Source organism: Pan troglodytes, chromosome 4, assembly GCF_028858775.2.
Source record: "Pan troglodytes isolate AG18354 chromosome 4, NHGRI_mPanTro3-v2.0_pri, whole genome shotgun sequence".
Lineage (NCBI taxonomy): Eukaryota > Metazoa > Chordata > Mammalia > Primates > Hominidae > Pan > Pan troglodytes.
Window position 1 is genome coordinate 61,768,602 of NC_072402.2, and position 16,272 is coordinate 61,784,873.

The 16,272-nt window shown below is 38.5% G+C and overlaps 1 protein-coding gene across 1 annotated transcript in view; it reads right to left on the minus strand.

Annotated features, from left to right (window-relative positions):
- ITGA1 (integrin subunit alpha 1) overlaps window positions 1-16,272 on the minus strand; it is a 173,324-nt gene that overhangs the window by 63,986 nt on the left and 93,066 nt on the right. Inside the window, exons 7-8 of the mRNA XM_517769.9 lie at window positions 9,542-9,690; window positions 3,602-3,752 (exon numbers count right to left, since the gene is read on the minus strand). Coding sequence (XP_517769.2) covers window positions 3,602-3,752; window positions 9,542-9,690 — 300 coding nt within the window. The remainder of the gene's footprint in view (window positions 1-3,601; window positions 3,753-9,541; window positions 9,691-16,272) is intronic.

Here is a 16,272-nt window from a genome sequence, read left to right on the forward strand (position 1 = left end):
TTTTTTTTTTTAGTGTTCATGATACATTTATAACAATAACTCAAACTGGACACAAGCAAAATGTCTATAAACAGTAGAGTACAAATTGTGGTCCATAAAATAGATAACAATAACAAAAAATGAATCCCCAGTACACAAAATATCACAAGCAATAATTATGTTGAGTGAAAAGCTAAACACACAGTACATACTATACAGCTTTATTTATTTGAAATTCAAGAATTGGCAATCTAAGTGAGCTATGGTGGTATGTCACATCAGTGGTTACTACAGGAGGTGTGTATTTAAAATGAAAAAAAAAAAAAAAAGAAAAAATAATTGCTGGGTATATATCCCAAAGAAAGGAAATCAGTATATTGAAGAAATATCTGCACTCCCCTGTTTATTGCAGCACTGTTTACTATAGACAAGATATAGAATTAACCTAAAGTATGGATCAATGGATGAATGGATTTAAAAAAACATAGTATATCTTCACAACAGAATATTACTTATCTATTAAAAAGAACAAAACTTTGTCATTTGCAGCAACATGGGTGGAACTGAAGAACATTATATTAAATGAAATAAGCCAAGCACTGAAGGACAAACATCACTACGTTCTCACTCAAATGTGGGAGCTGAAAATGTGGATCTCATAGACGTACTGAATAGAATGGTGGTTATCAAAGGCTGGAAAGAGTAGTGGGGAAAAGCAGGGATGAAGAGGGGTTAGTTAATGGATTTAAAACTATAATTAGATGGAAGGAATAAGAGCTAGTGTTCAGTAGCACTATAGGACAACTACAGTAAACATATTGTATATTTCAAAATAGCTACAGGAGAAGACTTGGAATATTCCCAACACAAAGAAATGATAAGTGTCTGAGGTGATGGATATTCCAATTGCCCAGATTTGATCATTAGCCACTGTATGCCTGTATCAAAATATCACATGTACCAGGTAAATATGTACAGCTATCGTGTATCCATAAAAATTAAAAATACATTTTAAAAAAGAAAGCACAGGAAACTTTCTGGGAATGATGAAATTGCTCTATATCTTGATTAAGTCTTATGTGGGTGCACGTAATTGTCAAAACTCACCAAATTGTTCACTTCGTGCACACTTTCCACACTGAAACCTTGCATTTCACTGTATTGTAAATATCATTTCAATTTTTAAAAACAGAATGAACTATATGGATATGCAACATTATGGATGAATCTTAATATAGTATTAAGTTTTAAAAGTTCCAAAATATTATATACAGCATTACACTCTTTTTAAAATGTTAAAAACAATGAAATATTCTTAAAATTTATTTTTTTGGATATGTATGGGTGCCTAAATATTATTTTGAAAAGTAGAGCAAGGGTTGAGGAATGTAGAAAGTGGACTGATGGTTACCCAGGTGGAGGAAGGCAGGTGGTAAATGTGCTCAGATGTAGTTATCAAAAAAGAGAGCTAGCTCTCGATTTGGGTGGTAGGTCCATGGATGCTTATAGTATTATTAAAATAAATACACAGATATAGTTCTAAACAGAGAAACAAATAAAGTTTGTTTCAACAAATGATTACAATTTGGCCTGAACGAAGCAAGGATCAGGATTAATTCAAGGCTATGCTCCTGGAATCCAAAAAATAAAGGAAAGACACTGAGCCCTTTGCTATTGCTTGATTTTTTTTTTGTTAAGAATATCCAAATCCTCTAAGAAGAAGGAGAGTCTTGGCCTCCAGTGACCATGAAGGTACAGTAATTTTTTGGCTTCACATTTCTTTTTCCAATAATAGCCTTGTCTGGCATCATTAAAAACAAAGAGCTCCATGGTGCTGGCTTCAAAGTCCTGTTACAAAACAGACCTCAAGCACCCTTCCGACCGTGGTTCTGCACTGTGGCCTGGGAGGATAGTGGGCACAAGGGCAATGGGCTTGAGGGCTGCCCCCACCCCTTTCCTCCAGGTCCGAGGCTCCCCCTACCCACCTGAGTAGCTCACCCCCACTGCACATCTACATGTAGTTTTTTAAAGTTAGATTTAGAATGGTAGATTAAAAAACTGATATTTTGATTAAGAAGGATACAGATTTTTCACTTATAGAAAGTTAGAAAAGAACTAAAATTACTGTTTAAAGTGCTGCTGTTTATAATCTATGAAAGACTTGTTTATTTGTATCATTAAATGGATAGTGGGCTGGGCGTGGTGGCTCACACCTGTAATCCCAGCACTTTGGGAGGTCAAGGCAGGTGGATCCCCTGAGGTCAGTAGTTCAAGACCGGCCCGACCAACATGGTGAAACCCCATCTCTACTAAAAATATAAAAATTAGCCAAGTGTGGTGGTGTGCGCCTATGGTCCCAGCTACTTGGGAGGCTGAGGCAGGAGAATTGCTTGATCCTGGGAGGTGGAGGTTGCAGTGAGCCGAGATCGCGCCACTTCACTCCAGCCTGGGTGACAGAGCGAGACTCCATTTAAAAAAAAAAAAGGATAGTAGTTTAGAGCAACAACTGAAATACTATAACGTACACTCAATGTTAATGTGAGAAAGTGAGTCTTGAAGGCAGTGCAGTGGCTTTTGAATGTTCCTTACTAGAGAGAAGGCAGTGGCAGATTTATTCTCAATTCTTTTCTTTTGCTTCAGTAAGGCCCTCATCCTTTTCCCTGGGGAGTATCAGTGACCATCCCAGAGGAAATACCACACGTCTCATCAGAGGACCTTAAGCCACTCTGCCCCTGTCCTCTGGGACCACCCAAGTCACTGGGTGCCCTTGCCTCTTTCTCAGCTCCCTCACCTGCTGTTCCATGAAGCTACAGGAATAATGAGGTTACAGGAGTAACGCACTAATGTCTGAGAAGAACTTCAAGCTGCTTTGAAGAAGCACACTGTTAAAACTAGAGCTAGCTCTGAAGTAATTGGCATACCATTTGGGTAACTTTTTATTTCAGAACTTGTTCCCCACTAGAATGTCTACATTTTAGGTAGAAATGTCTATACCAGGAGCTTATAAATTGCATCAGAAAACAAAAATTCAATTCCTGTCTACTTCACTGAAAAGCAAGTGTCAAACGTCAGAAGTTGTTAATATTTAAACAGAGACAACTGGCACTTTCCCCCACTTTAGCTAAGTGATGGGGGAAGATAATTAATGAAAAAGATAGTTGAAAATTGCTCAGATGGGGAAGGGAAGCCCAATGGCCACTGCTCTTGTTATATTGAACAAATCCTCTCTCTTATTTAAAGGCAAAGGCATTTTTCCCACCTTCCCACCCTCTTCCCTTCCTTTCCTCCTCTTCTTTTCCTCTTCTTTTTTTCAGTCCTCTTTCTCTCACCCTTCCTTCCTTCTTATGTTTTTGCTTCCTTCTTCCTCTTTCCATGTTTCCTTATTTTCTTCCTTCCTTCCTTCCAATGATTGTTTGTTGAGAGTCTGTTTGGCCTGGCATTGTGCCGGGTACTAAGGACCCAGAGGGAGCAAGATCCAAGTCTGTCCTCACAGGGCTTACCTTCAAATGGAGACCTTTCTCTTTTCCAACCTGGTTTGTGTGACTTTCATAAAATTACCCAATATGCACACAGCTCTTCTCTACACCTAAGAGTTTGAAAATATCTCTAGCAACACACTTACAGCTATGGAAAACCGTTGAATGTTTTCATCTTCACAGTCTTGGATGACCTTCTTCAGTCGATGATTGTCATGAGACTCTCCATCTGTCACAATAACCATGACTTTTTTAACTCCTCTTCGGGCACCCCGGGCTTCCGTGAATGCCTCCTTTCTAAAGTAATCACAAACAAAAGAGAGGTTGATAAGACACCACTTTACAATAGACAAAGTAAAAAACTAAACAAAAACACTGACTACTTTAGGTAGCCTGGTGCTTCCCTCCAAAATTAGCATCAATGCCCATCATTCAAGTTGGGAGGTATAATGAGCCTTGTTTGTAATAGTTTTAGATTTATTTCAGATGATGGAGAGGTCTCCATTTTGCTAATCACCACACATCCTATATATAAAAAGGCAGCAGTATTTCATTCTTTGGAAATTTCAAAGGGAGGGTGTGACTGAGGCATACATCATGGTCAGAGAAGGCCAGATCTGTAAACACTCCGCCAGGTGCTCCTTTCTCTGTAAATACCCCTTCTCTCATTTAACAGGCCTCTTTTCTTCTGCGTCTAGCAGAAACTTTTGCTTGAGACTTTGCTTCCCCCACAGCTACTCTGACATTTTTAGAATGGCTCGAAAATCCTCTAATCTGGGGAGGAGAGATGAGAGAACAGAGTATTAGTGGGGCTGTGAGTGCTTGAGAGTGTCCTGGGGATAGGGACATCTGCAGTCTTTCACATGGGAGTAATAGACTGCAGATAGTGATGGTCTGAGTCCATGGAGTAGTCAGTTGGGTTTTAGGGAGCAAAAAGTGGTTGAAGGAGTTACAAAACATTTGGCTTGAACTATGTGTTAGCACACAGGCTGCTGAGAGCAGGATGGGAGAAGATGGCAATGGAGAGGAGGGGAAAATGCTATAACCTAACTGCAAAAAAACCCCGAATTTCAGGGAGGCCGAGGCGGGCAGATCACGAGGTCAGGAGATCGAGACTATCCTGGCTAAGAAGGTGAAACCCCGTCTCTACTAAAATACAAAAAATGAGCCGGGTGCGGTGGCGGGCGCCTGTAGTCCCAGCTACTCCGGAGGCTGAGGCAGGAGAATGGCGTGAACCCGGGAGGCGGAGCTTGCAGTGAGCCAAGATCGCGCCACTGCACTCCAGCCTGGGCGACAGAGCGAGACACCGTCTCAAAAACAAAACAAAACAAAAAACCGAATTTCAATTTAATTGAACAGCACTTATGGAAAGAAACAGAAGACAGGGAAATGGAAAATTTTTGTTTTGTATGTATTCTATATAAATATATATACACACTTCTCCCCTCCCCCTTTATTTCCTTTTACTCAAACCTTTTCTCTCTGGAGTCTTGGAAGAGATGAGTATATTTTATTTAGGACTAAAGTAATGAAAGGACTTCATATATTTCTAGGATTTTGGTACAAAGTACAGCGATCATTGTACTGAATGGTCCATTTAGATATTTGGTTGTACAGACAAACAGCTGCCATTTGGGATAGATTTGCCAAGGAAATGCCTGTCTTAAGCTAACATTCCAAAGAGTTTGCACAACAGATACACACTAAATATACCATAACTGATATCTTTAAGCAGGAAGAGAGGATTCTGGTGAAATGGGGAAAAGGATTCTATATGATGACTTTTCCTTTCGAAGGACTTAAAGCAAATATGACAAGATGTTGACAACTGTCAGTTCTGAGTGGTGGATATACAGGATATAGTTGTACTAATTTTTTACTTTCTTTGAGTCTCTCTGCCCTCTATACTTCACAAAGACCCTCTCCTTGACCAAAAGCGAGTCAGGCTCCTTTACATCTTCTTCTAGACTGGGCTCTGACCCTGGGCTGTGTTCTTTACCCACTTAGTCCAGTTTAAGCAAGAATCTGGCTTAATCAATTTAGTGGAAATCCCTCATCCTTGGTATCTGATCAAATTCCTCATTCCCCACCCTCTAAATCTGATTATGCTGTTCCGTGATATTATCTTTTAAAAGAATTGAATTTATAGGCAATTAGGCTGAGACAGCTCCAGTGCCGTATGTTCCTATATAAGCAAACCAAAGTCCAATTCAATGTAAACAGTAAAACAAAACTTAAACATTACCAATTAGAAACTGCAACTAACTTCTAACTAGAGACTTTACCAATCAGAACCTGGCAAGTAACCTCTTACTTTCCACCAGATCATACCCAAATAAGGTAAATGCCTAGCTATAGCCAATCAAGTCATTTCTTTAATTTGATTTTGCATTCAGCCCATAAAAGCCCATTGCTCACACTGCTAAAATGGATCTTTCTGAACTTCTTATGGTTCTGCTGCCTGATTCATGAATCATTCTTTGCTCAAATAAACTCTGTCAAATTTAATTTGTCTAAAATTTTCCTTTAACAAATAATAAATATATATTTGGTGTCTGCCTCTGGTTTCTGGTGCAGAACTCCTAAAACTCTCATAACTTCCTGAGCAATACTGGTGAGAGGTGTATCTTTTGTTCTAATATATGGTCTTTAACCTGGGTTTCTGACATAGATATTCTAATCTGTTGAATTTCCTAGGTGATAGGAGTATTTTTGTTCTAATGAAGTAACTCTTGGTGGGCTCATAAATGGGAGCTGATCACTAGAAGGACCAGGCCATGATCAGAAGCTTGAAACGTTCAGCCCCAGCTCTCATTCTCCAGGAAAGAGTGAGGGGCTAGAGAATCAGTTAATAATCAATCATGCCTGTGATCAAGCCTCTGTAAAACTTTCTGAACTACGGGGTTCAGAAAGTTTCCAGGTTGCTGAACAGGTGGAAGGAGGTACACCATGAGAGGGAATGGCAGCTCTGACACCTTTCCCTCATAGCTTGCACTACCTATCTCTTGCTGTTCCTGAGTTGTATCCTTTTATAATAAACTAATAATAGTAAGTAAGATACTTTACTGAGTTCTGTGATCCACTCTAGCATATAATCAAACCCAAGTAGGGGGTCTAATTTGTAGCCACGTTGGACAAATTGTGGGTACCTGGAAACCTACTGGCTCTAAATTGGAATGAATTCTTGAAGGACTGAGCCCTTAATCTGTGGGAGGTTTGCATAAACTCTAGTTGGTGTCAGAACTGAATTGAATTCTAGAACACCCAGCTGATGTCAGATAACTGGTCAATGTGGGAAAAATCCCACACATCTGGCATCAGAAGTGACATGTCAAGTGTTTAGAATATAGAAAGAGAAAAACAGTTTATTTTTCCTACTATTTATCTGCCTTCAGCAAGAATCCTGTTGAGCCAGTCTAGCAAGAATCCCCCAGCCTTGATGTTACTGCCAATCCCTGCCCTGTTCCTTGACTATAAATGCCCACTTGTCCTCACTGTAGTCAAAGCTGAGCCCCATCTCTCTTCCTTACTGCAATACCTTCATCGTAAAGGTTCCTCTTGAGTGATGTCTTCCTTACAATCTTTAACAAATATCATGAATAATTTTTAACATACTATACAAGTAGATTTTCTGGCTTTTTTTTTTTTTTTTTTTTAAGGCAGAGTTTTGCTCTTGTTGCCCAGGCTGGAGTGCAGTGGCGCGATCTTTGCTCACTGCAACCTCTGCCTCCTGGGTTCAGGCGCTTCTCCTGCCTCAGCCTCCTGAATAGCTGGGATTACAGGCACACGCCACCACGCCTGGCTAATTTTTTTGGTATTTTTAGTAGAGATGGGGTTTCACCATGTTGGCCAGGCTGCTCTCGAACTCCTGACCTCAGGTGATCCAGCCGCCTCAGACTCCCAAAGTGCTGGGATTACAGGCATGAGCCACTGCACCCAGCCGATTTTCTGACTTTTTAAAGTATACAAACAAAGGTGAAAACAGATGTTACATGTTAGTCTTTAACTGATCTTTGTATGCGAATATCATATGAGATTCAATCACTTTTGAAATTCAAATTCCTTAGATCACTAAAACTTTGTAATTCTCTTAAATATCAGGGTTACAAATGAATTGAATGAACATCAGCTGAAGGAGATGATTAAAAGGCCTTTCATAAATAAAATGTGGCTCTTCTAAAATCAGGGCTGGCTTTATGTAATAATGGAAGATTAGACATTGACAGAACTCCTTAGTACACCTTTTCTGTTTCAACTACATTCCTTAAAAAATTGTCATTGTCCTCAAAGTACCAGTATCCAGTGTCCTTTCTTGGCACTAAGCATTGACTTTCCTGCATGCTTTAAAAAATTAAAATATATCAAGAGTGTCCCTTTCTTTGAGACAGGAGAATCCAGGCCTCATGATTAAATACTGTAAGTTTATTGACAAAAGTAAAAATTTGGGATAGGAAGAAGGGAACACACACACACAAAAATTTGAACTGGGATTTACTGAAAATGAAGGTAAAGAATTCTAAAAATATTAAAAATATTGTTTGCAACTTCTGCCTGAAAGGAATAAAAAACAACTAAAATGTGCTTAAACATGAAAAGGTAATTAATGTAGGAGAAAAATACTTGGTACTATCACTACAGAATTTTAATGTATAATCAAAATTCAATAAACTCTGTGTCCCACAGCTATACCCTTTGTGAAACACAGAGGCAAAAAACATATAGGGACATGGTATTTAGAGCAGTATTTACGCAGAAGCAAAAGCAGCCAGAATATTTCTTCAGTTAGTTTTCAGAGATGAATATTCATTCTTAAATGGTTGCCTTTGGAAAACGTACAGCTCCCTACAGGCTCAGAGGTTTCAAAGAACACTTTGACTTACTTCGAATGTGCAGTCACATTTAATTGATTATTGAATGGCGGTGCATTCGGTACACCTAAACATGTGCACTCTTTGTGTATACAAATTGGTGATCCAATAGGTGATCCAATAGGTGGGTAAATGTCCAATTACCTCCATCTGTTTGTGGTTATTTTCTCTTGGGCCCCATATAACTAGAGCCAGATGATTTTCTAACATTCATGAGGCAAAAACTGTACATGAAATTATAAAATTTTGAATATCCAATCCATTCTTTGCAGGATCATTATTAACTTTTTTAACCTCCTTAAAACAGTCATCTTAGCAGGCAGATGAAGTGAGAGCATGGGTAATTAGCTTTCCACCTAAGGCAAGAGTTCAGAAGTTGAAGACATTTAACAGAAGGATTCTTAACATTAATCAAACTACTTATTACATTTCCTGTGATTTTTGTATTGTTTTGAATTTGTTCAGAAGTTTGCTAGTTTAATGAATGAGATAAGAGAACACACAGGAAATAAAGTGTTCTACATTTGTAAGAGAGGACAATTCTGTTTGTTCTTATAAAATGAAATTCAACCACAGACTGAGTTATGTGTTCACCATAAAGAAAACTGCAGATGGAAGAAAGGAAGGGTTGTAAACTGGGGAGAATCTAAAGAAAGTAAAAAAGGAGAAAGAGAGGATTACAAATGATAATATCCTTTCCATTCCTTTCAAACTTTGCACTAAAAATGATTTCAAATAGACAATATTTAATTTGGCGCCTTAACACCTCTTATCTCGTAGCTTCGATAACGGTAAATCAAGTACTGAAAATACATGGACATTCTAGAATATAAATATATATTGAGTAGAGGTAGACCTATTTTTAATCCATTCTTTTAGATTGAGACTCTTAGAAGTGGAAAACAAAAAATAAATGAAACAAATATTAACTAATATTGTCTTAGTACCAAAGAACATGAAAATATAGATGCAGTGATATTTTAAAATGGATTCTCTATCAATTAAACCCTTGTAATAAGAGAAGGATAAGAAGGATGGTGAGATTGTGTTATACAAACATCTGATCTTGTAACCATTATTTAATATTCTGAATCTCATTTTAAACAAAATGCCTTTAAATATTGTCATATTAAACTTTCAATTGATATGCCAAAAGGCTAAATCATGAGCAGTTATTTTTGCAGTCTTTTACTTTAGTTTATTTTTTTATCCATATACCTTGCTGTGTCTATTCCAAGAGCTGTCATAGTCTGGCGGCCACCTCTCTGGACTATTTTCTTTGCTGCAACAAGTACCTCTTCGGTGGAAGAATACTTATTGAGGTTGAACTCATGGGTCACGTTTTCTCCATACTGTACAATTCCAACCTGAAATACCAAGCCACTGTGAGTTATACGTCAATCCAAATTTCCTGTTCAGATTTCTTCAGGCTAACCATGTGAATCAGATATAATACATTTCAGATGAGTTTGCAAACCTATCAGTACACAAATGCTTCTATTTTGACAGTAATAAACATAGCCATTCTGTGACTGTTCGTAGTCCAAAGAACAAAAGCAAACATGCTGTTACTAAACTTCTCAAACGATTGGTTTATCTAATTCAACAGATTTTACAGAGTGACTCTGGTAGGCCTTGGTGGGTAGAATATGAAACACACTGATATGGTCTCTGCCTTCATGGAGCTTCTCTAAAGCTAGGAGGAGAGAGAGATTAAACACGTGATCATTCAAATACTTGAACAATTGCAAACTGTGGAAAGGACTGTATGGGAAAATCCCTAATCAGCAAATATAATCTAGAGGCCAGACTGAAAATGGGGGTCCAGGGAAGGCCTCTCAGAAGCTGAGACTTCAAGAGTGAGTGCTAGAAGGGCAGAGCGTCCATACAGAGGAAACTGTGTATGTGAAGAAGACCAGGATGGGAAAGAGATAGATCTACCCTAAGAATGGAAAGAAAGGCAGTGAGCCATGGCCAGGGCTGTGAGGAAAGAAGAGGGCACCATGAGGCTGGAGGAATAATCAGGTTATGTAGCCTGCAGGGTTACACACTTGAGCAGTGAGCTTTGTCTAACCTTGCTGCAGCCTCATTTCTCCCAAATCAGCCCTTCCCAACTCCACCTTCTTTCCTTGTTTTGTCTTCCTTTCCTACTGCCTTCCTCCTTTCATTCCCTTTAGTCCACAGATTGGATAACACAGGCAGCTAACTGCAGAGACTTCATGCAGTGAAATACAGGAGGGAAAGTGCCCCCAGATTTGATTTCCCTTGCTCCATATTCTTCCTCTTCCCACCTGCCTCCTGGCCCCAGTAGTGGCTATTTCTCCTACCCTTTTTCCACATCTCTCTTTGAAGGTTGATGTGAACCAATAAACTAATCTGCATTAAAAATTGTGACTGAAGATGACTTTTTGTTTAACCATCCTATCTCAAAATCCAGACTCAGAAAATCATTTGCCCAAAGGAATGTCTCTTTAATTCAGGAATTCCAGGTGATTCATTACTTGGGTAAGGGAGGTAATTTGCAACAAGCCTGCCTTCTTTCCAAGGCAATTGCCTACTTTGCCTGTTGGTGAAGTTGCCTCTGTTACTTGCTTTAGAGCAAATCCTATTTCTTAGTCTAACCTTATTCTTAAGTAGCATGAAGGCTCAGTAACTGGTTTCCAGGCTCCTCTGCTGAAATCACTGATGTCAGAAAGCTTTAGTCTTAATTTCATGTCTGTTTATATGTACATTTTCACACTAGGTCTTTTTGGAAACTAAAAGCATATTCTGGTGTGTTTTTAGAAACAAATAAGAGAAGCCCAAATTTAAAGCAATTTTTTTCATCTTTGAGTTACCCTCTAGAGTACACTGGTTATGTTGGAGCAATTATGTCCTTATGCTTAAATAAGAATACTATGATATATATTTAATGGTCTTTTTAAAACTTTCTTCTCTAATTATTTAAATTATAATAACAGAAATGTGATAATGTTTCATAAGTGAGGAAACTGAGTTGAAAACACCCAATCCCTATGTGAAGTGGTGGAAGGGGGGTCTAGTCTAAGATGTGTATCCCTTATCCCAGGGCTCTTTCAATCACCCTATTTCCTCTCAGTAAAAAGGCATCTATCAAAAATCCTCCATTCTTTAGTCACCCCAACCTGCTAGCTTCTGCTGAGTGCCACTGCCATTTCATGGCTACTCAATGAATTTGATTAACTAGCTAGTTAACTGAGATATGTTAGAGTATATGATGAAACAAATAGATAAATACATATATCATATTTTGTAAAAAATAATAGAACATATGAATTCTCTCCTAAAGTTGCTTAGTTAGGTATAAGATAAATAAGAAATAACTAGAGAATATATGTAATTGTAAGATGAGGTTACATCATCAGCTGAATGAACATGCACTCTGCTCAATTCATGTCCAGGTTAGCCTTGTTCTGTGAGTTTATCTTTCACCCAATATCCTTTACCACCTATTCTGAGAGAGATACTATATTTGGAATAAAGATGACCAGAAGAGCCTTTGGGAACAAGATAGGATACAGCCAACTAATTACACAAAAATAATAAAGTGGATAAAGACACATCTATGACTGCAATTCAGGATATTTTCTTTATTTATAATAAAATGTGAGGAACATTTTTATTACCCTCTGCATAAATTTAAAATTCTTTTCTTCAATGACCCTAAAGTTTTTGATTAGTAATCCTTGGAGACACTGAATAATTATTAAGGGACATATCCATGGATACACATGTCTTTGGGTATATAAATGTTCAGTGTAAATAAAAGCAAAATGGTTTTGTTACTTGGATAATCATTATGGCTAATTCTAGGTATCAAAGTGAACAAACACTGTTGTGGAAGTTAATTGCTCATCAATTAAGGACATCTTACAGAGTTTGCTTTGTTTTTCTTCCCCCTTGTTTTTATTTGATTAAGAGGCTAAAGAACTTTGAAAATTTTCCCTCCTACTCCTGTTGTTTTTCTTGAAAATTTTAGCATCTACTTAATAATCTATTAATCTAGTATCCACTGATAATCTGTGGAATACCCTAGTCTCTCATTTCTTTGACCTCCCCAGCATCAGTAATCTTTCCTCTAGCCATCTTCTCCCAAGGTCTTATCCTTGACCTTGTCATTTGGAAGACCTTGTCAGCAGGTCAATCCCAATTTCAAATGTCCTTCTTTTTGAACATTAACTTTGGCTCATTTCACTAATTCCCTGACCACATCAAGACCTCCAACTAATTCATTAATACTGCCATTTTTTTTTTGGTACTTAGACTAGATTCCATGGTCCAATGACTATAATCATTTATTTGCAAACATTTAACTCATTTAACCTTTTTTTTCCCTCCAATGACTCACTTGGCTAACTTCCAACTCGGGTTAAATCCAATTATCTCCTCCTCTGTATATGCTTCTGTGGCTTTGAATGCTGCTAGACACAAGTCACACAAATTGTAACCTGGTCTCCTTTTAAAGGAATGACCATGAATCTCAAAGGAGGTTGCACATTTGAGCGCTGTCAAACACTACAACTATTTTTTACTAATGAGTCCACGTTGTTCTCATTTATTGGTTTTAATCTAATTGTCGTAAACTGCCAACTCCTTGGGAAAAAGGGTTATCTCACTTACATGTGGGGATGAGCTCACATGAGAGGAGCTGAAGAGATGCCAACTTAACAAGACTGCTTTGTGCCACATGTGTGTTAATACTTTACATTTACAACACACTTTACATATCTTAAAGAACCTACTATGAACCATTGGATTGTCCGGAAAAATTATCTTCACACTAGGAATAGTAAAAAACTCAAAATGTTGGTAAGTCAGAAATCAGTGCTTTAAATTTTACATCTCTATCATCCATCTATCCACCTCCAATATGTGCCTGGCTTCTAAAAGCTTATTCTTTGTAAATCTTAAAATATAAGATGAGTTATAACTGCCTATTCCCTTATCTGCTCTGGATACTTTGCTTCTAACAACTCTACCTGAGACTCTCTTCAGATGACTGCACTTGAGCTACTAGACTGCTTTACCCCAAAGACTGAAAAAACCAGGAGTGTCTGGGAGTCCCCCGTCCTCCTCAGCTCCCCATCACCCTGATCCACAGGCAATGGTGAGTGCAGGGAATGAGAAATCAGCCCCTTGACTCAAGTAGAAACTCCCCTTCCATATCAAGCTGAGGCCTGGATTCCACTTGAAATTACACTTTCCTTTGTCCTCTGTTGATACCTTGTTTTGCTTCCCCAATTCTTCATCTGCTTTCTGTTGGAAATGCTTCCTCACAAATAAATCACTATCATGTGAATCGTCCTCTCAGGGTTTGCTTCTGGGAGCTGGATCTAAGGCAGCTGTCAACTGTGTCCCTGCATTCCTAGTCATGCAGGACAGGTGAGCCCCAAAATGGATTTCAGCCCACAAGGGTTCTTGGCTTTGCTCAGGAAAGAATTCAAGGGCAAGCCAGAGGTGGAAGAAAACAGCTTTATTTTGAAGCTGCAGCGTTACAGCTCTGGTGGCCTTACAGCTCCGTGACTGCTCCTGCCAGGCAGGGCTACCTCACAGGCAGAGAGGAGCAGCTCAGGGCAGTTTTGCAGTTATATTCATACTTAACTTTAATCACATGTACATTAAGAGGTGGTGTATGCAGAACTTTCTAGGGAAGGAGTAATAACTTTTGAGTCCTTGGGTCATTGCCATGGAATGGGACAGTAACTCCTGGTTGTTGCCATGTCAATGGTAAACTAACATGACACCCTGGTGGGCTTGTTTATGGAAGGCATCTTCTGCCTCATCCCTGTTTTAGCTAGTCCTCAATTTGATCTGGTGATGGAGCCCGACTCCAGAGTCAAGTCTCGCCTCCTACCTCATTACCTTAGCTCAGGCCAGACATCATTGCTTTGAAATTGGATCATGGCAATGGTCAGTCTCTTTGCTGCTGATCTCCCTCTCTTCATTTCCACTCTCTTCAAATCCTTCTACGTATTCCTGGCAGACTAGCTGTCCTGAAACTCTGCTTTCATCCTATAACATACTTGTTCAAAAACCTCCAATAACTCTCCATTGCCTGTATCAATGACTTCGAAATATACTTTAAAAGATAGATTTTTATTCTAATTTTTTAAAAATAGATAAAACTTCAAGCTACTCCTTGAAATACTAGGTCCATATGTTAAAATCCAGTTTTCTCCTCTTGACCTTCAGTCCCTCAATATTCCAATGCTAAATTCTCCATTCACCCCCATCTTCAGGACTCCCCAATATGAACTCCACTCCTACCAAATGCTCTTCTTTGTCCTTCCTACTAAGCTAATCTTGTAAGATTTAATTCCAGTTCCACTCTCTCTGCAAAACTTTTCTTACCTTGTTGCCAGGATAGCCCATATTGAGCTTCCCCTTCTTGGAACTCTGAAACAAACTTGTCTGTGAGTATTGCATTCTTCTCAACTCTTTGAGTGCACACTATATCTTCCCAAGTACATCCTAACTTTAGAGGGACAGGCAGGGGTAAAGAGTATGGACTATGTCATGGCTTTTGATATTCTCTTATCCTTCACTGCTGTTTTGCTTTGCTCACAGCTGACCCTAAGACATTCTTACTAGATGACTGTAACATTTCGCATAAGCAAATGGAAAACCGAGATAGCAGGGAAATAATGATAAGCAGAAAAAGAGAGATACAACGAAGTCTGGGAAATGTGAAGAGGGAGCAGTGGAAAAACAAGTCTCAGGGAAATGACATTCAATGTAGTTCCCTGGCTGATACCGGGGTGCTTGTTTTCTTAGGAACCAGAAAGAGTAAGGTCTGCTGTGAGTCTTCCCCAGAAAAGGGTACCATTTATTAAAAATAATGGCAAAACCGCAATTACTTTGGCACTAACCTAGTATTAATTTTCATTACAGACAAAGGGTCAAATCACAAAACAAACAAATGTAATGTTGTGCTGAATATTGGTGAGATTCAATTCAACAGAGATAGTTCCCATTTCACCTTAGCTTATAATTTAAGGCTAATAAAACAAGCATAATGTAAATGTATGTAGCAGAATCAAATAAAGTATGAGAATTAAATAGCAAGTTAAAAAGTGAGCCAAGTGATGAACATCGTGAGGAAGCAAGAGGAGAGAAAATCACAAGCATATTTATTCTCTCCCACGTGAAAATCCTCAAGGAGGAAGGAGGATTCAGCTTCCTGAATCTGAAAGCCAGCTCAAAAATAGCCAAGAGATTATGAAAGTACTATGGAAGGAAACAAAGTGGCCCTCAGCCTGGAAAATATGTCAAAGATGATAATTAAAGGAGTTTAAGTCATCCTAGAAATTGAGAGGAAAAAGGAAAAAAAAACCAGTAATCCTAATATTTGACTTGAAGTAGCCAATTACGTTGGGATGATACAAAAGTCAGATGGTGGAAGTTGGATAGAGAGCTGGTGACAACAAATAATGGAGGTGGAAATATCCTAGGCATTTTGATGAATAGAAATGGGTATGCAGGGATGACAGCTAAAAAGCTGCAACTGGGTTAAATGTGGACATTCTTTCCCAGAGATTGTAAAGAGCAGTTTATGGTATCAGTAAAAGAGTAGATGAATATAGAAAGAACAGTTTCTTATAATATCACGGGGGATAAGGAGTCACATGCAGAAGGAAAATTCCTTTTCAGAGACAACTGGAAAGGATACATTTACCTCCTGGGGAGATGTGGTTTAAACCTCTTGATTAAGTAGAACAAAATAAATAGATGGGTAGATAATTACAATCCAAGGCCAAAGAGACCTAAAGGCTGATTCAGGCTATGGCATAAATCAGGTACACAATTGGCTATGAATTTTGTTACATGAACAAGAGGTTTGTAACACTTAGTAGAACATTCCACTTAAATATGAGATTTACAATCATATTTTCTGGTAAGCCCCCACACAAATATCCACTCACTTTTTTTTT